This window comes from Takifugu rubripes, chromosome 8 (genome assembly GCF_901000725.2).
Source record: "Takifugu rubripes chromosome 8, fTakRub1.2, whole genome shotgun sequence".
NCBI lineage: Eukaryota > Metazoa > Chordata > Actinopteri > Tetraodontiformes > Tetraodontidae > Takifugu > Takifugu rubripes.
The window spans coordinates 4,828,173-4,848,697 of NC_042292.1; the positions used below are offsets into that span (position 1 = coordinate 4,828,173).

A 20,525-nucleotide genomic window follows, 5' to 3' on the forward strand; every position below is an offset into this window, starting at 1 on the left:
CATTTGGCCGATGTTGCCCTGAAGTTGAGTGAACGTTAATAAATAGAGTCATTATCAATGTAAAAATGTCCTTTACGTACCAAAGTTATTTGAAGTTCAGCAGACAATTACCATGCTAACCACCAGCAGAGCATCATGACAGTAAACTAGTGAAGTCTTTAAATCCAAATAAACCCCATGTAAGTGCAGATAAGTGCAGCTTCGGCCCAATATGGATGTCAACAACAGTAGCATTGGTGAGTAATCTGCTTATGTTTCTTTATGAATGCAGCAGGACATTTATTAGCCTGTGCAGCTGAGGCAAACTGTGGAATAAGTACTGAAGGAGCAGCGGTTGGAGACAAGTGTCTTCTGTAAACAGAACGCGGTAACGTGCCAACGAGTCGAGTGTAATGTACTCCTGAGTTCTTCATTGTCGTAGCAACAGGCTCAGATTTGTCTCTGGGGCTCTTGCTACAACATTTATTGAGACCGAGAGAGACAGAAGGAGGGAAAAGGATCAAGGTCTCTGCCTATAATTACAAAGATAGCACCAGAGGCTCGGAGGCATCATTGGTGCTGCCTTCATATTGTAGGAAGACTGTTCTATCAGCAGCGGGAGCGGCCATCATTGCTTGTAAATTAATTTGGGCTTCCTGTCAGTCGGGGCCTTCTCCTCCTCTCTTATCTGGCAGAGTAATATGTGAAGCTGGGGAAATACTGCTGGAAGAGCTGGAGGAGAGGAGGTGAGGGTCGGGGGCGGGGGTGGTGGGGAGGGAGGGGGGGGGGTAGTCAAGAGGAGAGATAGAAGGTGGGAGCAAAACAAGAGAAGAAGAAGCGAGTTATGGAAGCAAATGAGTGTCAGGAGCAGATTCAAGGATGGGCCCGACTCGGTGATAAGTGAATATGATCTAGCGTCGTATTACGCACACACACACACACACGCACACACACACAGGCCATTTGTCATCCAGGCTGGACTCTACAGAGAGGCCTTCACTTATCAGCACTATTTGTCCCTGTGTCACAGCCTCCTGATAAATCTTCTCCTTTTCTCAAATCCAACCCCTATTACCAGAAGGGTCCGACCCCCCCGTGACCCTCGGCACACAGAGACATACACACCGCTGACCTCCTTCACTTGATTCTAATTAACCCTTCACCCGTGAGGTGTCGCCTCTATTCCCTAATGGCGATAAATAGTTCCCATTAGTGGCCGATGGGAGTCATGATGGTGAATCAGGAGAGCAACAGCCCAGTGTGATGACAGCAGAAGCACTTTTTAAAGAGGCTTTCACTGCTCCTGTTCATTATTTGTTCATTACAACTATAGTCACTACGTAGATCACATGTAGCATCAAAGCCAAGTCGAGCATAAATTCTTTCGGCGTGTTTCGATCGGAGGCCACGTGTTTCAGACGTTCACTATTTTTCAGGCCTTTACGCTTGAAACTTTACAGAAACCTGTTATTCCATTTTCCATCTTCCCCAAAGTCAAATGTCTATTTATTTTAATGTTAAGTTAGAGTTGACACTTTCCTGAGACATAGGGATACATTTGTCATTTATACTCCAAGTCCATAAATCTGCATTAAACCATTTAAATATCAGAGCAATGATAAAAATATCCACTTTTAGAAACATACGCGTTTTGTGCATTGTAACCTCTGTGTGGTGAAGGATCCAGCATTTAAAAAAATGCAATAAAACATACATAATAATCATTTGTGGCGTGTGGATAATAATAAAAAGATCAACTCCAATTTAAAGAAGTGTTATTTTTTAGATTTAGCTCTCTCAGACTGGAGTGCAAACAGCTAAATGTTAAAGGAAACGCGACAGCAGGTGGATGTCTGCCACAGTCAACAACTAATTTATACATCTGTGCTATTTATTCAACAAAGATTTAAGCACATATAAAGAAACAAATAACTTCACGTGGTCAGAACAATGGGAGGGCTTCCTCTGTTTTAAATTGGGCAGGGATGGACCAGTGACTAGAACAACGACGATGAAACCATCAACAGGAGGAAGGTTAAATTAAATGAGGCTGTCTGAATGATGTAGCTTGACAGTGTGAAAACTCTCGTCTATTATAAAAATATTAATTACCAGGCAGCAGCACAAAGGTAATTTATTGGGAACTGTATCTGAGTTGCCTGTGATAATACTGTAGGCCATGGCTTCATTGTCTAGTTTGGACTCGATTGAATTCATCCAGGAGCTGGTGGTAATTGCATTCAGGTGTGTCTGTAAGCAATATTAATTTCCACTCTGCACTTCCACAATAAAACAAAGAATATCTTCCTTTCCAGGCAGGGAACCAAGTCTGTCGCGACAACAGGAGCAACCTCTATTTTCACGCTTGCACACAAGAGCAACAAAGAGCAAAACAAGCCTGGAATTTGCAGAGCACATATTCAGACATTTGGCAAACCTCCAAAAAGGGAACAAAAAAACCCGCACAAGTGGCTATTTAAGCAGAGGAACAATAAGACATGCATCATCTTTTGTGGCCTGCTTGGCACAGGTGGAATTGAAAATAAATTAAACCGAAATCAATGGCGTTAGACATTTATTAAAGATCTGAGGAAGTACTCAAGTAGTTTTTAGAATTATCAAAAGACGTGTGGTGGGTGCCATGTTTTGAAATTTGGTTGCTTAAAAGTTGAAAGTAAATTCCATATAAGACGTAGAAGCAGCGGAGAGCATTTTCCCCTTGGTTACTACTGCCACCTGGTGGCCACCAGACGACATAGTTATAGCCAGAGGAAGTCGCTGAATGTAAACGCTACATTAATATATAATAATATAGAATTAGAATTAAAACACTTGCTTCTTTGCTGTAAGACTGCACTTTAAACCAGAAGTTTGTATTAACAGATCGCAGGTGTGTGTGTGTGTGTGTGTGTGTGTGTGTGTGTGTGTGTGTGTGTGTGTGTGTGTGTGTGTGTGTTGTGCAGTTGCAACAATGGATATTACAGCCAGAGAAGCACAAACACTGCATTTAATAACAGCAAAAAAAGTCAAACTCGTCAACAATCCGCTTGTCACTTACTGTTTTTGTTGTACAAAGTCCGGGTTCCTTTCTGCCCCTTCTGTCTTCTTGTCATAATATTCATTGATTTGTTTTTTAATTAAAACGAACACATTTTTTTCTTTCCAGCATAAACACGATAAAGGATAGATTTCCTTTTGGTCCAATATGTTCCCATCGTAATTTACATTTAAAAATATATGTCCTCTCACAGTTTTGTGAGGGCCCTTCATTTTTTAAAATCAGTTTCGCCTGCTTGAGGTTCCAAAGTGCAATGCCCTTATAACTCAGCGAGTCGCTATTTCACCAGTTTCAAATTAAACTTGAAATAACCAAAGTCCCACACAGTCCCAGCAGAAAGACAGTCATGCCTGTTGCGCCCCCCACTGTTGATGGAGGGGGCTCTCTCACCCCTACTGTCATCTGGGGTTGACTTCTGTCGTCCAACTTCAACAAATGGATGAAATACAATGGAAAAATAATCCAAACCATTTTATTCTTGTATCCAATGTGGGGGGGAAAAATCATCTGATTTGGCCATAAATTGATGATTTCATGCTGCGATCATTGAGGGACACATTCATACACAATGTATGTTTTTGTCTTCTGTTTATTATGGAAACAGGAAGTAACGAAGAGTGATGGAAATATCCATCTGCTACAGAACCGAGGGTCCTCACACCCACTGCCTGCTCACTTCAGTCACTTTTTGGTTTTTGATTTTAATTTCTTTCCCTTGACTGTTGTCTCTGGCTGCGAGTTGCTGTTGTCTGGGTTGGATTCAGCGGCCGTTTGGGGCCCCCTGGTGGTCATTTCCGCCTTCTTCAGCTTGAGCTGCAGGATTTCAGTGAGCAGATTGACCTCCTGAGTCAGACTCGCCAAAATCTGCTCCTTGGTGGCCTTCACTGCTGAATTTAGTGATACGAAAAGTTTCTGCAAAGAATAAACACACTGTTAATACCAAAAAACCAGCCCACGTCCTCTGACCGGTTCTCCGTGGAAACCTTACCTCTCTGTTGGCCTCTCCATCCTCAGGGACCTCGATCTCCTCCACGGATACCCTTTCTCCGTTTCTGAGCTGCTTCAGCTTCTCCTCCTTCTGCTGCAACAGTGCTCGCAGCTCCGCTTCTTTTTCCTCAGATTCCCATTCCTGCAGATCTACACCCTGAAACGGAGGCAGAAACCCGGTAGAAAACCTTAACGAGCATTTTCCAGCCCAACAAGCTCACATACATTGATGACTGTTTACAGTCGATAGTAAATTCATAAATATAGCACAATCAAAAAAGACACTGCATTAATTATCCCCTTGCTAATGGTGCATTTTTTAAAAACCTATTGAATTATTTATACTGGTTTTGTCACCTGTGCCAGAGGACATGGTGTGGGGGGGGACTGCACCTCCATGCGCAGCTGAATGGCTGTCTCCTCGGTGGCGCCCCGAAGCGCCGCCTGGAAAAGCCTGCGCTGCCTGACGCAAGTATCCGTGAGGAAGCGGGTGAACTCAATCCGCTGGGCAGAGCCGAGGTCCGGCATATACTCGGACAGCATGTCCCTCAACATGGACAGCAGCGTGGGAACGTCTGGACCTGCTGGTTGAAGAAAACTGAATGGAGGTTTCGTGGTTGGAGTAGAGAAAGGGAGAGAAGTAGAAATGAAACCATCCAAGCGCTCTGACAGTCCAGCTTTGGGAAGAGGGCCTTGGCCATCAGCGCTGCCTGGGCCACCTCCGACCAAGGGAAGCCACAGGTTGCTGCAAACATCGTCACGTTGTACACGAAGTCTTGATGGAAGGCGCGTCGCTGGTCGCAGAACTCGGGCCATGTGAAATGAGCGCTGAGCCTCTGCACACCAGCCTCCATCTGTAACAGACACACACACCTTGAGGTGATGCACCACCCAATCATATATATGACATAAATGCATGTTTACATATAACAACCACATATAATAACAAAGCTCACGTGGTTATTTTTTTAATTTTGTATTAATGTAATGGATCAAACCAGTGACATTGTTGTGGTGTTGACTTATACAGTGAAGACACACAGAGTAATTTAAGCTTGGTAGAACATTTACTGGATTTATTTTCTGTTGCTGTTAGCAACTGTTAGCATTAGCGTACTCAGCTGGGTTAAGGTTCACATTTCCAACACAACAGACTATCAGGCCCTTATCGTGTCACGCGGAGGCGCACAGAATCAAGTGTTTTCCTTGCCAATATCTTACGTTGCTGTATTTTTTATTTGTTTCCATAGTTGCTGACTGGTCTAATCAAAACCAGTGATATAGAGTCGCTGGAATCCAGTGAAACAGTTTGAACATGGGATGTCTCTTTGAATCAAAGCTCCTTTGACATTTGAAAAAACGAATAAACAAATGTCCTGCAAAATTTTCTTTGATTCCTCCATTTTTAGAGTTGACCCCGCCCACACACACACACACACACACACGCACGCACGGTCGTGGTCACGTGAGCCAGTGTTTCCCCATACGCACCAAAGGTGGAGAGTTTGCGGGGGAAATCAATGACTAATAAACGCCATTTCTTGGAAACAATTGCATGGATCCACTCAAAGCCACAGCACATCATTGCCCGTTTTCATCGATTCGTGCGTGACGTGCGCTGAGGTCCAGCTCCAGGAAAAGGCCATGATCACGGGTGTCTGTGCAGAAGCACGTAGAATCAGTGAATAAGTGAACAACTGCCTACCTTTTCTTCAGCTCTGGGTCTTAGTTCTGTGTCTGTGATGGAATCCATTCTGATTACGTGACACACGCACATTTGGTTGCCATTAGAGACGGGGGGAGGGCAAACCAAGTGACGTCACACGCACCCTCAATACAGCGGCTAAAGGAAAGGCTAAATCCAAAAGTAACTTTATAGAAAAAAAAAAAAATTGTCATTTATGTAGCTTGTATTGATATATTTTGTTTGTTTAATCGCCGATTGCTCACACAAAGGTCGACATAATTAAATCAGGATAATTAACCTGCCTCATTAACTTGTTGCTACCTAGTTTTAATGGCGTCGTTTTAGTTGGTTCACAAATCCCATTCATGTTGTTGAATAGGGAATGCCACCACAGTTTATGAGTGTGTTTGTTGAGAGCATACTGCTAAATGAGGTTTATCAATCCGGGCCACAGATGGTTCATGGATTTCTAATCCTCTTTCCCCTGAATCCCACTCCTTTTCTAACCCCCCCCCCCCCCCCCCCCCCAATTATTCTCGCCCCTTTTGTTCTTAAGAAATAAAACCACAGAGGGGATTTTCATGAACAGTGGTGTGACTGTGATCTAATATAGGATTAGCAATTCCACAATATCCGGTCGTGATCTTAAAAAAATAAAAGATAATTTTCAAAATTTACCTGCTCTTAACCAAAAAACGATTTAGACTGTTTAAACCTGCTTTAGAGCTGAACACTGAACATTATGAATAAATTAGTAAAGAGCGAATTGAAGCTTATTTCTGATTAGGATAAAGTCTGGATTTTGTGAATATAACAATCAAAATGGAAATCTCTTACTTATTTATATCTAATTTATATTCAAAACAGCTGCATGCATTATAAAGCAGCCAGAGGGGGGAGAGGCCTTATCAGCCCTTATCAATAATCGATTGAGTCGATGGGGAATGACGCGCATCGCGATACCATTAATTTGAAAGTGCGTTTCAGCATATTTATGCTGAGACACATCGGCTTGATGCCTGTCAGACCGCGCTCAGCGCATGTGTGCGCATATGTGCGCTCTCTGGATGAACGTGAACGCGGCCGTGTGTGTCTGTCCGTGGCACGTCGGTGTTGCTCTTGTTGACTCCACTTCAGCATCTCTCTGTCGGAATAGAACTCTTCTTTGTCCTCCTCCGGATCAATAAATCAACATTAATTACAATGTGTCCAAATCGGTAAGACTGAGCGTTTTCTTTCAAATATTCCCAACCAGCGTTTCACTTGGATGACCCTGTCTCGATCTGGGTCAAGTGCTGAAGTCTTTTCAAATTCCGTATCTCACAATATTGTTATTTTGTCTGTAATGCATTTGTGAAGACAGTGTTCTCACCCTCCCTCACACACAGAACCTTTAATGGGATGAGAGATGAGAACATTTAATCTCCCCTTTGCTGCTTATTATGACACAATTAAGCTTTCGGCACAGATGGAAAAAATGTTTTTAATATTTTACATGTATTTTAAGGTGGGGGCAAATGATTTTAAGGGTAAAGTGGCACCGCAACAACAAAAGTGGATTTATCTTCAATTAGTACCAGTCTGCTTTTGCTGTATGCATGGCTCCATCGAAGGAATTACTCATCCCTGACTTCCTGTCTATCCACAACTCTCTAAAGTTACGTGCTGATTCTGCGCTCTTTTCTTCAGGTAGAATCATGAGTTGTTAAACTGTGCGCAGCACTCGTCACCTTCTAGTACATTGCCACCTGTAGCTGTGCTTTTATTTTTGCACTTGGTTAAAGGTGTTTTCAACAACACCCATATTTGAAATATGAAGTGTGTGTGTGTGTGTGTGTGTGTGGGGGGGGGGGGGGGGGGTGAACACATTTTCCACGTCATTTGTGCTTCTGCAGACTGTCTCCTGGTTCACGACTCAACTTCCCAAGTCTAGGTGCCAACGAGCAAGGAGATGCAGCGTTACTTATATTTGCAGCCAAGCGCACGTGCATCACTCATGGAATAAACAGTCAGAAACCAAACAACAAGCAACCAATAAGAACAACAGATTAGATATTCCATTCGTTGATTTTCCATTGGTCTATATGAGACATTATGACCACAATCTTTAACTTTAAATTGATTGTGAACCAATTTAGATCCCCCTGGCCAAAACAATAAAAGTAAAACTAATCAGGACTCCACTGGCTTTATGGTTGCGTCCCTTCCCTGCAGGCGGGTGCAAATGATGCAATCCTGACACAAACACATAACGAGGCCTTCAGCTCCAACTTCTATCACACTCCCTCTAAAACATTTCCTAGAATGCCAACTGCTCGGGAACATCAGGAGTGAACAGATTTGCTTTGTGTGTGTTTATATGACATGGTTCCACCTCCTGACTGAGATTGACATCACACCTGACAGAAATCCAGTATTTACAGGCTTAAATCAAGGAAGCTGTGCACAAGAGATGCTCGGGCACTTTCTTGTTGCTTTTATCTCGCTCTCACACACACCCTTGTACTTCTATCTTTGTGAGGACGCTCCTAGACATAACACATTCCCCAGTTCAATACCCGAACCCGAACCTAAACCCAACAGTAACCATAAACTTAACCGAGTCTTAACCCTCAAACAGTAAAGTTCTGGGGACCAGCCAAAATGTCCTCACTCATTTTAGTCCTCAATATGTCGCAAGTGCAAGAACATACACACACAGACACACACACACACACACACACACAGGTCCTTAAGCAGGCTTTTGTTTCTAACCTTAGACCAACCCCTCCTCCTCTCCTGTCTCATCCCTCCCTCAGAACTTACACACCCCCCCTCCCTCCCTTGCCGTCCATATTACTGGCTGCCATTTTACCCTGAGAGCCGTGCAGCCGCGGCGGCTCGTTGCCATATCTCGCCCTGTGACTCAGGCGCCTACACAGACACTCACCCCCTGCATCATTTTCCTAAAGGGACAGCTTTTTCTCCAGCCTTTTCCCACCTCTTTGGAAAATGTTTCCCAAATATGTGAGTACAGTATAACCTGGTGATAGATTCATGCATGTTAAAAATAGCTTTTGCTTTGTAATGTTAAACTGGTAAAAGGTTTAATAATTAATATTTTGGTCAGACGTATATCTCCAAAGTCAATTTAAGGTGATATGATTTATTTAAAAATGACATTTGCTGTGTTTTCTATTATTCAGTGTCTTAAAATGGGAACACAATCTGTAATGTGAGAAAACAACTATTTCAAACATTGGTTAGGAGCTATTTAGGTAATGTTTAATCATCTGGATTCTACCCGTTCTGATTTAATAGTTTAAGAGTTTGAGTAGGAACATTTTTTGTCAGTTATGGAAACAAATGCTTTTGCAGCTTTTAAAAAAATATCGTGTCAGCTTGTTGCATCAAAGTTATATTTGGATGACACGAGGTACTTTAAGTACAAAGTTGTTAAGCGAGACTGAAGTGCAAAAAGGATTAGGAAGCAGGACGCTTCGGTCTGGGACTTAAAAACCTGATAAGCTGGATGGTAAAGTTCATCCTTTTTTTCTCCCAAAGGTCACATGAAGTCAGAAAACAGCCATGGTATCGTCTTGATTCCAGTTTATGCTGTTGACATTTCACTGCTGCTAATATCAGTGCCAGTTTCCCTCTCTTGCTGACCTTTATTTGAAAATGATTTTTAAATCTGTACAAAATTGCGTCACATATGTCGTCAAGAGCATATTTATTTATCATGGTGAACGCTGGCTTGTGACACACAGAACAGAAAATGTTTATGTGTTACATATAGAATTTCTAAGCTGCATCTCAGTAAATATAACCATCTGTGGAAGTTTGACTGCATGCGGTTTTTTTGGGGACATTATTGGTTTCTGTGAACATTTGACATGGTCCTGTTGGTTATGTTCTCCTAAACCTGACCAGGTTCTGCTGGGTTCATCAGTTCAATTTCACTCTAGACAGTCAGACAATCTGTGGGAATCTTCTGGAAGTTAAAGTCACGAGACATGAGTGACTAAATTGTAGAACTATTGGTTTCGATTCCAGGCTTGCATGACGCAGCAGCATGTCGCTGGACCAGGCCGGAATGTGGGACCCCCAGCCGACATCTAAACATGCCTCGCCCCTCCCCCAGCCCCCCTACATTAACCCACGCAACTCACACTTGACCACAGCCGCCCCGGCCAAGCGGATCACCTTCTACAAAAGCGGCGACAGCAAGTTCGGGGGCATCAGGATGGCAGTCCACAAACGCAGCTTCAAATGCTTCGATGCCCTGTTGGATGACCTTTCCCAAAAGGTTAGCATGGCACTTCTGTTTTGAAGCTGGCATGCAACACTCAATTCAATCTTTCCTGTCAACAGCATCATTATACTGTATGTCCTATCCTATATATCCTATCCTATATTCCTATTAATGTTTCCCTTCAGTGAGACAGTTCTCTTATTCTATATATCGAGCAGAAAATGATTCCTCCATCTCAAACCATCTTTTAAATGTATATGATGAATGTTATATATTAGATGCCGCTGCCATTCGGTGTGCGCACTGTGACCACTCCCCGCGGCATCCACACCATCAAACATCTGGAGCAGCTCCAGGATGGTGGCTGCTACCTCTGCTCTGACCAGAGGCAAGCTAAGCCGATCAACATGGAGCTGGCCAGCAAAAGGCCAAACATCTGGCACCACTACAGTCAGAGGCCCTATCCGCCTGAGACCACACCCTCCACGCCGAATGGCCACTTGCCTTACAGGCAGCGCCGGATTCTGCTGGTAAAGAACAGGGAGCCCAGTGTGAGGAGGAGCGTGGTGCTCAGCAGGAGTTCAGCCAGGAGCCTGAAGGCCTTTCTGGATGAGGCGTCAGAGGTGATGCAGTTCCATATCCGCAAGCTCTACACTGCAGAGGGCCGCCGGGTAAGAAGATGAAGATTTGTTTTTAAGTTAGTTGATTGTATTTTTGGTTGCTACTTACAGTGTGACTCTGTGGAAACATTTCCAGATCAACAATGTACAAAACCTGATGACCTGTCCCGGGGTGTTAGTGTGTGTTGGGCGGGAATCCTTTAGTCCACTGCTGGTGAACTTCACAAGGAAAACCTCAGAAGATAAACTTCCCAGTCTAGGAAGCAGGTCTTCAGGTCTTGACCCAAGGACCCCTGGTAATGGGGCGCGATCTCCTGCTACGCAAGGAGCCAGATCACCCATTCATGGAGCTCAGTCCAGAGCCAGTGAATACAGCGATGGACACGAAAGCAAGAAAAATGGTAGTTTTTTATACATATAAATGTCTATTTTATGTTATGTATATGTTGAAATTATGTTGAGAAAGGAGATGCAACAATTTCCTAAAAGAAAACTCATAGTTAAAGACTCACAGTTAAAGGTACTGGTGGTAGGATCCATTATACAGTACAATGCCCTTACTACAATCCTTAACTACTACTAAAAGTAATTTTGCTCATTTTTTGCATTTTTCTTTATCTTTCCTTCCAGTAAATTTTGGATTGGAAACCAAAAAAAGCATCATCCATCCTCGATCAGACTCCTCAAACAGGTCCACTCGTTTCTCCTTGTCTTCAGAAAAATCCTACTCTCAGTCGAAACCCGGGATTATGAACGATGACATTGAAAAGCGTGTTGTGGTCAATAAAGATGGTAGCCTCTCAGTAGAGATGAGGGTGCGATTTCGCCTGCAGAATGATGAGACCCTTCGGTGGTCCACAGAAATTAAAAAATCTCCCTCTTTGACCAATGAGTGTTGCCCCCTGAGCCAGGCCCAGCCCCATTACTTGCAGCATGGTCAGTCAGAGAGTTGCTCTGACCCTGATTCCACATCATTTGACCGAGAATGTTTGGATTATTCCAGCCAACATCCTCACCATATTATAGAAGGGAACCAATGCCCCTGCTGCTACCAGAGACAGAAACCACAGTATGACTTGTGGGAAAACCCAGCACACATCAATAATCAGCATCCTGTTCCTCCTCCATATTCAGCTGGACACACCCACACTATAGTGAGGCACACCCACTCTTCTAGTTCTTCCTCATCTTGCAACTCGAGAAGAGTGGTGCGCTGTCGAGCACGGCTTTCCAAATGTGCAGAAGGCTCAGGTTTGGAGCCGAGTCAGCTGATCCAAGAGGAGATGTGTGTGACAGAGCAGGTTGAGCGCACAGTTGAAGTGGAGCAGAATGGAGACACTCATGTTGAGGTGTGCAGGGTAAGCCACTGCAGTGAAGTTGTCGCATTGGATAGCAACTTACAATCAGTCAGTGGGAAGTCAGGAGAGGCTAGGCTGATGATGGAAGACGAGGAGAATCATCCAATGTCTGCAGTCAGTAGCTCCTCACATGTCCTGCAATTACTTAAAGAGGACCAGGATGATGACCTTCCACCCAGTGTTTCGCAATGCTCCTGCAGAAATGAGCCATCCCCATCATCTGAAACTGCTTCTTTCCACTCCTGCCAAAACAAACATAACAATGAGGCAGAAAGAGAATGGCAGGCAGGATCCAACACTTCTTTCAGTCATTGCAGAGTGGCTACTCCACATTCCACTGAAGAAAGCGAGGAGATGCATGAAACTCAGAGGCTAAATCCCACAATCAGCAGAGCCTCTTGTAGATCCAGCAAAGCTGAAGCTGCAGCCTCAGAGGTAGTCGCAGATGACGAGGATGAAGAAATAATGAGGGTGGTTAGTGGCTTATCTGGTCACACAGATGGTTCTCTGCAGTCCAGTTTCTGCCCTCACTGTGGAGGCTTTAAACGTCCTGTCAACCGTGTTCTCAACAGTAGATCATCAAAGAGGTCCCATCAATCTCAGAATACTTCATCACCTCTGCCCAACCAAGAGCATGATGATGATGATGAAGATGATGATGATGATGCCTCAAATGTATCAGGTGTGTCAACAAAATCCAATAAGACCAACCTCAGCAACCATGGCTGCCTCTCAACTTCAAATGTCACACAGAGTAGGGCATGTAGTGTCACATCCAACCTGTCAAATACTGAGACAAAAGATGAAGAAAGGTCCTCAGTAAGGGGTCACAAATGCAAGATACCACACAGGTCTGGAGCCAGTGGACATTCAGATGATAAGATCTGGGAAAGAAACCCTAGTCCCATGTCCGCTCAGTCCAGAAAGTCTCGTACCTCCAACTACAATGCTGCAACAGATGTGATGGCAAAAGAGGAAGATCTTGGAAATACTGAAAGAGCGATGGGCTCTGTGTCAGCCAAAACAGGAGCTTCATCCAAAACTCCATCAGTCAAATTATGTATTAATGATGCCTCTCAATATGATAGTACAACTATGGAAGAGGGCACTACAGATAAAAGAACCACCAGTCCTTTTGACATGACTGGTAAAATGGAAAGGCCTGATAGTGTTGCATCTGCTAAATCCACTAAATCAAATGTGTCAATTAAAACCAACCAATCTCACAGGTCAATCTGTAATAAGTATGCAACAGCAGTATCTCCATGTGCCGATGAAGCTGCTGCTGATAAACTACAGGGGGAAGGTAGTGGAACAGAGGAAAGAGCAGCAAGTACCAATTCCCATCAATCTAGCAAAGCTTCACAAAGATCATTTTCTCCAAGTGCAAAACCTGAAGACAATAACAGATCAATGAGTAAAATGTCAGGGCAATCTGTTAAATCTAAAGCTTCTGTTAAGTCCTCAAAGTCATGCAAATCAAACTATAATGGCAATGAAACTGTAACATCTTTAAAACCAACGGAGAGGGAACAAAACGAAGATGGAGCAATAGAAGTGAAAACACCCCAAGCAGAAAGTGCTGCATACAGTACTAAATCTAATGAGAACCCAGAATCTACATCAGAAAGTAAAGACATACCGGGAAATGATGATGTCCAAGAAAAAGCAGAAATTACAAGCATGGAAGAGAGAGCCCATAGTGCCATGTCAGGAAACTCACACAGTAGTGCTATGTCTTCCTGCCCCCAAAAGTCAAACTGTTCAGCACGCCTAGATCCCAAAAATGAAGATGGGCTTGAACGGGCACACAGTGCCATGTCTGCAAAGTCAAAATCATCTGCAAGATCCTCACATAAATCAAGTTCTGGTGGAAAAATTCCTGCTTCATCTGCTTTGTCTCATAAATCCAGTCATAATGGAACAGCCGATGTAGAGGAAACAGCTGTGTCGGGCAATTGTATTTCTGACCATTCTCGTGACCAATCGGTGTCACCCAAAAGTATACGTTCCCCAAAGATTAATTCACCAAAAGTTTCACCCACACCATCCGGCAGTCCACAATCCCCTGTGCAACAGTTGCTGCCTGACCCAAGTGTTAGTGAAACAAGAGGGCTCAGTGCCTTGTCGGTTCACTCTGTAAAGTCTGCAAAATCTAGAAGATCCAAATGCAGTTGTGGAGCTGCTTCTTCAACAAAGGAAGTGGATCTGGAGGACAAGGATGTGAAAAGTGAGGAGTTAGCTGGGCAACCTTCCAGCATCCTGTCCCCCTCAACCAAAAGACTGAGGAAGGAGTCAGGAGGCACGGAGGAACCACTGAGTCGAAATTCTTCAGGGTCAATCTCTATTGGACTGCCTGAAGACACAGACAGTTCAGACAGTTGGAAATCCAGTGTTTCTGGAAGAAACAGAGCAAAAACAAGAAGCCCCGATGTAGCTGCGAAGGAAGATGTGGAAAGATTATCTGTCATTTCACAAAAGTCCAATTTTAATGAAAGCAAAAGCGCTCATGACCTCCCAATCATAAATATAGCCACCATTAAATCACCAGGTCAGGAAAGTGGAGAGCAAAATCGAGTAAAAGAAAGCAATCCAGCTACAAGCAAAGGCACCGGGTCTCGCAGTAGTAAATCAGGGAGTTCTAGGTCTGCATCGAGGCCAAAAAGTAGTCATGTAGATGAACTGGACAATGGGGCCTTGTCTACTGCATCCTCTGCAAGTGCTCAAATAAAACATGTTGCAAAAACACCCAAAGGAGATTATGTGGAAAATATCAGGAGACCAATAAGTAAAGCCAAAAAGAAAGAAGATATTGAGAATGACAATGCAACAAGCGTAACCTCCAAGAGTCCCTGTTGCCTCAGTCCAGATGTCGCACCACCTTTGGCCACCTCCAATGGAAGTGGGAAATCACTCAGCTCTAAAAGGAAGGAAGCATCAATAAAAGCTCAAAGTCCCTGTCCTGCACCGAATACCAGTCCCGCTGAAAAATTGGAGACGTGTAGTGAGAGCACTCTATCGCAATCTCTGTCAGCGGCAGACATGCTGAAGGAAACTGTGGCTGCTGCACGTCCATCCAGCCATCAGTCCAAAACCAGCAAAACTAGTAACAAGCCGAGGAGTGAAAAAAATCGGGAAAACAAGATAGCTCTTGTAGATCTTGAACTGACACCAACCTGTCTTCCCAATGCATCCCCCAACGAGGTGGTCAGTGAGTGGCTGAAAGGCATTCCTGCTGACAGCAGCATCCTTGACTTTAGTGACGACCTGCATGTGGTAGAAGAGCATGAAAAGGTGGAAGACAACCCTGTTGAAGAGGCAGAAGATGAGGGTCTTAAAGAGAATACAGTGGATGAGGAGGAGAAATCCAACCATTTGGAGGAAGAGGAGGAGAATGAAGAGGAAGAGTGTAAAGATGAGGGTGCAGCAGGAGATGCTGTAGTTACTTCTCAGCCCAAAGCTCCGTTGATGTGTAATGATTCAGTACCCAGGAACTGGCAGTCCTCTGCTGCTGTCATGAAAGTACTGCTGAGCTCCTCTTTGGGAAGATGTCAGAGCTTACCAGAGGTAAGAAAATCTTTATTTACACAACTTTAGAGTTTAAAGCAATTCAAAATCAATGTTTGATTTCACAGAGTTAGCAATGAAAAAGCAACCATGTCTTTCCTAAATGATAAATACATTGAATAATATGATTCTGAGCACAACAAATAAAGCTCTGTCATCTGCAGGTGTCCCCAGTTTACGGTCGTAGGCTTAGCACCTCAGCTAAAGGGTTCTTGGACTGTTTGGCCCAGCTCCAGCTGATTGAGCCAGCAGTGCATCCATGCTGTGACCAGTCGACAGGCCATCGGTATGAGGACATAATGACCATCCTTCAGTCCCTCTGGCTCATTGAACCCAGAGACATTGAAGCCAAAGAGGACAAAGACAACAGAACCGACCAGGTGACTCCACCGAGGTCTTCATCTGGAGTGGATATGAGCAGCGGGTCTGGCGGATCAGGGAAAGAGATGGTTAACCCAGGTGGCGATGAAGCAGAACAGAACCATAGAAGTGATGCGGTAGACACACGTGAAGATGAGCATGACGTAAATACAGATCAAAATACTCTCCCTGCCAGTCTGGACAGTCCAAAAGCTACTGAAAATCCCTCAATTGAAAAATCCTCCCCCAACGACAGTTCCAAATCCCCCACTGATAATGAAAGAGAGACGCCAGAGGAAACCAGTACGGGCTCACCCCCAGCTGTGCTGCAAACGCTGACAAAAAAGCCATCCCAGGAGCCCGATCCAGTTTGGATTTTGAAACTGCTTAGAAAACTAGAGAAACAGTTCATGAACCATTACGTCAATGCCATGGCAGAGTTCAAGGTCCGCTGGGACCTGGACGACAGTGTTATCCTGAACACCATGATCACTGAGCTGAAGGACGAGGTTAGCCAACGCATCCAGAGCAGCATCGCTCGTGAAATAAAGAAGATTCAAAGTCGGGCCGGCAGAATGGAACAGTCAGCTTATCTGCCAAGAGAACCAAATCTTTCCAGGGATTCTTCCATGATAGAGAAAAGACGTCGTATGATGAGGGTAATTTCAACACAATTGAACCTTTGTGGAGTCTGTTCATGAATTAATTATCATGACTGATTTTCTTGCATATAATGCCAAAACAGGACTTAGGACTTACAGGAATTAGGAATGTATTTGAGGTCTGATAAAAAGCATAAAATGATTCTTCTTTTAACATGGAAATAAGATTCATTTCTGTTTCAGGTCATGAAGAACCAGTCAGTCAAAACTGCTGACTCCTTCACCGATGAAGAGATGATGGGCGACTTCAGCGACCAGCGGAGTGAAGACGAATACTGTCCCTGTGATGCTTGTGTCCGCAAAAAAATGGCTTCCCGGCCGTTGAAAATAAACCAAGCTGCCGCAGAAGCACCGGTGATGATGGAGTTTGACCTCTTAAAGATTCTCCAATTAAAGAAAAGCCCATTGCCTTCAGACACTGCAGCAAGGGAGGAGGAGGTTAAGGAAGTGGTCGTAAAGGAGGAGGGGAGGAGTTTAGAGGTAGTCCAGGAAGAAGAGGAAGAGGTGGAGGAAACCAAAGAAGATATCAAAGCTGATGTGCTATTAGAGGAGACGATCCTGGAGGAAGATGAAGAGGTAGAAGATGGGAGTCCGTCAGAAGAGGAGGAGGTGGTGGCTGAGGTTGATAAGGCAGAATGTGAATGTGTAAAAGAAGAGGAGGAGAATGTGCAGGAGGGAGAGGAGGAAACAAGCAATAATGGAGGTGAGGGTGAGTCAGCAGATGATGAAGAGGAGAGCGAACACGAGACAATAAAAGAGGCAGCAAGAGATGAGACAGCCAACGATGAAGAAGAGGTGGCAGAGGACTTGGATGAGGAGAGAGGAGAATCGGCCGGCAGGGAAAGTACAGGGGATGAAGATATAGAGAATAAGGAGGTAAAGAGTAAAGAGGACTCAGAGGGTGCCACTTCTGAAGCACGGGATGAAGAGGATAACCCTAGAGAGGAAGAGTCACATGACACAGAAAAGGGAGGAGGAAGTGATGAAAGAGAAGCATTGGAAGAAACAGATGCATCACAGGTAAGAGAAATAAGCTTGTAGACACCGCTCATCTTTAATCACAGGTTAATGTTCCATCATGTTGGGTGCACTTAATATCCCTAAGAAATACTCCTAAAATAGAACAAATTAAGGCTGTACTGTGTTGCAAAGAGTTAAAATAGGTCAAAGCACATAATTTCCTAGAGTCTCTTTCCTGACACAGACTTGAGCGTCATCTCTTTACATCACCTGTGAGGTGCTGAACTGGGCTGGGTTAAGGTGTGCTGAACATCGAAAAGGAGGCTGACCCAGTGCAACCCTAACAACTAAGGCTAAGCCTGTGGGAACAGATAATCACACTATCCAATTAGCCCCGCAGAGCCGATCTGTTTCCTTTTGACAGCGGCAGAGCACTTATTATCAGTCACAAATGGTCTTCAGGCCACAAAGTTAATAATTCAACCCCCACAGAAACAAAAATGTTGTAGATTATTGCTTTGTCCTCAGCGTGTTCTAATTACATTTTAATGCCAACCATTTTGTTTTGTTATATAATTGACACATAGCTTTAATTAGGGCTCAATTTAGTAGGGCTCAATTTACTGAATTACATCTGAGGTGCTCTTTACCCCTCAGGGGCTGGAGTCGTCACAGCCAGAGGAGGCTGCTGACACCGTGCACTCATGTGACAGTAATGGTGACGAATCAGGGGAGGTGCAGAAAGCAGATGATGAAGATCCAGAGGAAACACAGGAAGAGGTCAACAGTAAAAAAGGGGATGGTGCCCTTCAGCATCAGTTCACCAGGACCTCTGTGGAGTCCCAGCCTGGGTCCCTGGAGGATGTTGATCTGCCCCCAAACATAGTGAGTTCCATAGAAGTGCCCAAAACAGGAGCCGGTGGTGGTGGCAGCGCGGGTCAAAGGAGGAGTCGGTCGCCAGCCAGGGTCAAACGTCGCAAACCCAAAGAGTGTGATGAGGAGGACTTTTAACTAAACAAGAAAACCCTCTCTGGCGTGGACATGGCAAGGAACTAATGTCCCATGAACCCTGAGGAGTTTGCGCAGGTAAAAAAAAAAAGCTACAACAAAAAAGAAAGACTGAAATACTAAAAGCACTTTAATGCTGCAGATCTGGTGAAGGAGTCCCCATCTGTAAATCTAGTATTTGTAATGATATTTCTAGTTTTAAAGTGATTGTATGCTGGGTGCGATTTGTCAAAAAAATAGAGGGGGTGGATGTTTTTTTAAAAACAATCAACAGGCCTAATTCTTTCTTTTTCGTTAATGTGGGGCCTATTCGACTTTGAACAGCTGAACATACATTGTTAATGCAAACCAAAAAGACATGAAACAATTAATTTTCGCCTCACTTAGCAGATTGCGCCGACTCGATGTAGCCACCAACCACATGCTCCTCTAGCAGCGTGACTAACATCAGAGCTTCCTTGATCTCAAGAGTTCTCCTGAGCTGAGGAGTAAAGTTACATTGTGTAGATATGGCTTTGATCTTTTTTGTGCAGGTCGTGTTCAGAAAGACGCTACTCAGCTCTCGTTTACTTTGGCCCTCGTTCTACATTGCATTAGTATATTATTAGCAAGCCATACTAATTTCCCTGTTCCCTATGCATAGTTAGCAGTATTATTTCAACTGATTTTCGATCATTTAGCACCCCTACACACACACACACACCACCCCCCTCAAAAAAAAAAAAAATCGCACACAGATTGTATGAAGGGAAGTTCAATGTTGTACTATATTTTTATGTATTTGGTATAATCTACACAATCAAACTATTATGAGAACTCATGTGTCCAATAGACCATTAATATTAGTATTATATACTGTAGCTATTAAACTACCAAGTCCCTCAGAAAGATCTCAAAACAGTATTACTGTTGTTTGCTTTTATTCTATAATGTCTAGCAGCATTAGTGAGTTGGTGCTTGGTTTACTTGGACATGTCTTATTATGTATGTTATCTCAGGGGTATGGACAGCCAGAAGGCTTTCGACGCATTATCTTCTAGCAATTACTTAACAACTTGCTAATTTTGTAAGGACAGATCTGTTTAAATATATGGAAGCACAATGATGTAACCTCATTACCTTTTAGCAGTTGATCACTATTTTTTGCTGACTCAACGTTGTATGTGTGATAAATACAAAGGGAACTGCTGGTTATCTTAGCTTAGATTAGCAACAATTCATCATTTTGAGGAATCCCCACTATACTAACCAATTTAATGGTCAGGAGAACAGCTGTTACTGGGCAGTGACTGTAATTGTAACAGAAAGAGTTTCACTCCACTTTCGGTCTTAATGCCAGCTAAGCTAAGTAGCTAAGCTTATGAAGTCCTGGTTCGAGCCTAATTATGTAATGTCAACAAAGGGCAGAAAATACTAATGCACTAAAAATTAAACAAACTCAATTATAAATGATTTATTAGATCAACATAAGCTTATACTTGATGTCTAGTTTTACTGTGCACTCAGCATATTTTGCTCTAATGTCATTGAAGGTCAGAAGAGAATGTCTGAACTTGAGGGAATATTGTACGTAAATCTTTCTCTACTGCTTGAAATCAAGACCTCCTACATGAAATGGTGTAGCTTCAGTTGGGGTTGGTGTAACTGGCCATACGGAACAAGAATAAAGTTATTGATGCCTTACTGTATCCATGGTTATAAGAAGCTAAGGGTGGTCACAGCTCATTGGCTATCTTGTTTGTTTGGGGATCTGTTATTGCTCCTGCAGGATAAAAGAAAAGTGAGATCTCTGTAAAATGTACTTTTAAAGGTTTTCTTGCTCATGTTGAAGCCGAGTGACCTAATGTTGATGCTTACCTCCCAACTGTAGAACAAATCTTTAGATGGTTACAGTGATGTGGACAGTATCAACAATGAGACTGTGCCTATTTCCTGTTATTCTGTTTGACTCTCAGTCACTGAACTTAGTGAACATCAAGCACAGAGAGGAAGTGGATCTTTAAGTGTAACTATGTTGACATGAATAAACCACATGCACAGGATGG

At 43.6% G+C, this 20,525-nt stretch overlaps 2 protein-coding genes across 6 annotated transcripts; one reads left to right on the forward strand and one right to left on the reverse strand.

The window, feature by feature from the left end:
* Positions 1–3,610: 3,610 nt before the first annotated feature.
* On the reverse strand, positions 3,611–5,806 carry c8h8orf74 (chromosome 8 C8orf74 homolog). Of its 4 annotated transcripts, none has more exons than XM_029840400.1 (5): positions 5,730–5,806; positions 4,695–4,878; positions 4,382–4,605; positions 4,026–4,181; positions 3,611–3,949 (listed from the first exon to the last, which is right to left on the reverse strand). In XM_029840400.1, exons 1-5 carry the CDS (start codon positions 5,799–5,801, stop codon positions 3,719–3,721), a joined length of 867 nt encoding a protein of 288 aa, XP_029696260.1. In that variant the 5' UTR covers positions 5,802–5,806; the 3' UTR covers positions 3,611–3,718. The 4 variants fall into 4 exon arrangements, with proteins under 4 accessions (XP_029696260.1, XP_029696259.1, XP_029696261.1 ...); XM_029840399.1 differs by having other exon boundaries at positions 4,382–4,608; XM_029840401.1 differs by lacking the exon at positions 5,730–5,806 and adding an exon at positions 5,246–5,380 and having other exon boundaries at positions 4,382–4,608.
* Positions 5,807–6,829: 1,023 nt separating this feature from the next.
* Positions 6,830–20,522, forward strand: rp1l1a (rp1 like 1a). 2 transcript variants are annotated; one of them, XM_029840838.1, is made up of 8 exons: positions 6,830–6,928; positions 9,747–9,999; positions 10,224–10,616; positions 10,702–10,966; positions 11,196–15,490; positions 15,655–16,509; positions 16,696–17,532; positions 18,130–20,522. In XM_029840838.1, exons 2-8 carry the CDS (start codon positions 9,766–9,768, stop codon positions 18,481–18,483), a joined length of 7,233 nt encoding a protein of 2,410 aa, XP_029696698.1. In that variant the 5' UTR covers positions 6,830–6,928; positions 9,747–9,765; the 3' UTR covers positions 18,484–20,522. The 2 variants fall into 2 exon arrangements, with proteins under 2 accessions (XP_029696698.1, XP_029696697.1); XM_029840837.1 differs by lacking the exon at positions 6,830–6,928 and adding an exon at positions 8,581–8,717.
* Positions 20,523–20,525: the final 3 nt, after the last annotated feature.

Excerpts from the sequence above, each read along its gene's own strand:
- c8h8orf74 (XM_029840399.1), bottom strand. The coding sequence starts at position 5,801 with ATGTGCGTGTGTCACGTAATCAGAATGGATTCCATCACAGACACAGAA. Across the intron at positions 4,879-5,729 it reads GACCCAGAGCTGAAGAAAAG|ATGGAGGCTGGTGTGCAGAG; the intron begins GTAGGCAGTTGT and ends TGTCTGTTACAG. Across the intron at positions 3,950-4,025 it reads ATGGAGAGGCCAACAGAGAG|AAACTTTTCGTATCACTAAA; the intron begins GTAAGGTTTCCA and ends TATTCTTTGCAG.
- rp1l1a (XM_029840838.1), top strand. The coding sequence starts at position 9,766 with ATGTCGCTGGACCAGGCCGGAATGTGGGACCCCCAGCCGACATCTAAA. Across the intron at positions 10,000-10,223 it reads TGGATGACCTTTCCCAAAAG|ATGCCGCTGCCATTCGGTGT; the intron begins GTTAGCATGGCA and ends GTTATATATTAG. Across the intron at positions 10,967-11,195 it reads ACACGAAAGCAAGAAAAATG|TAAATTTTGGATTGGAAACC; the intron begins GTAGTTTTTTAT and ends CTTTCCTTCCAG.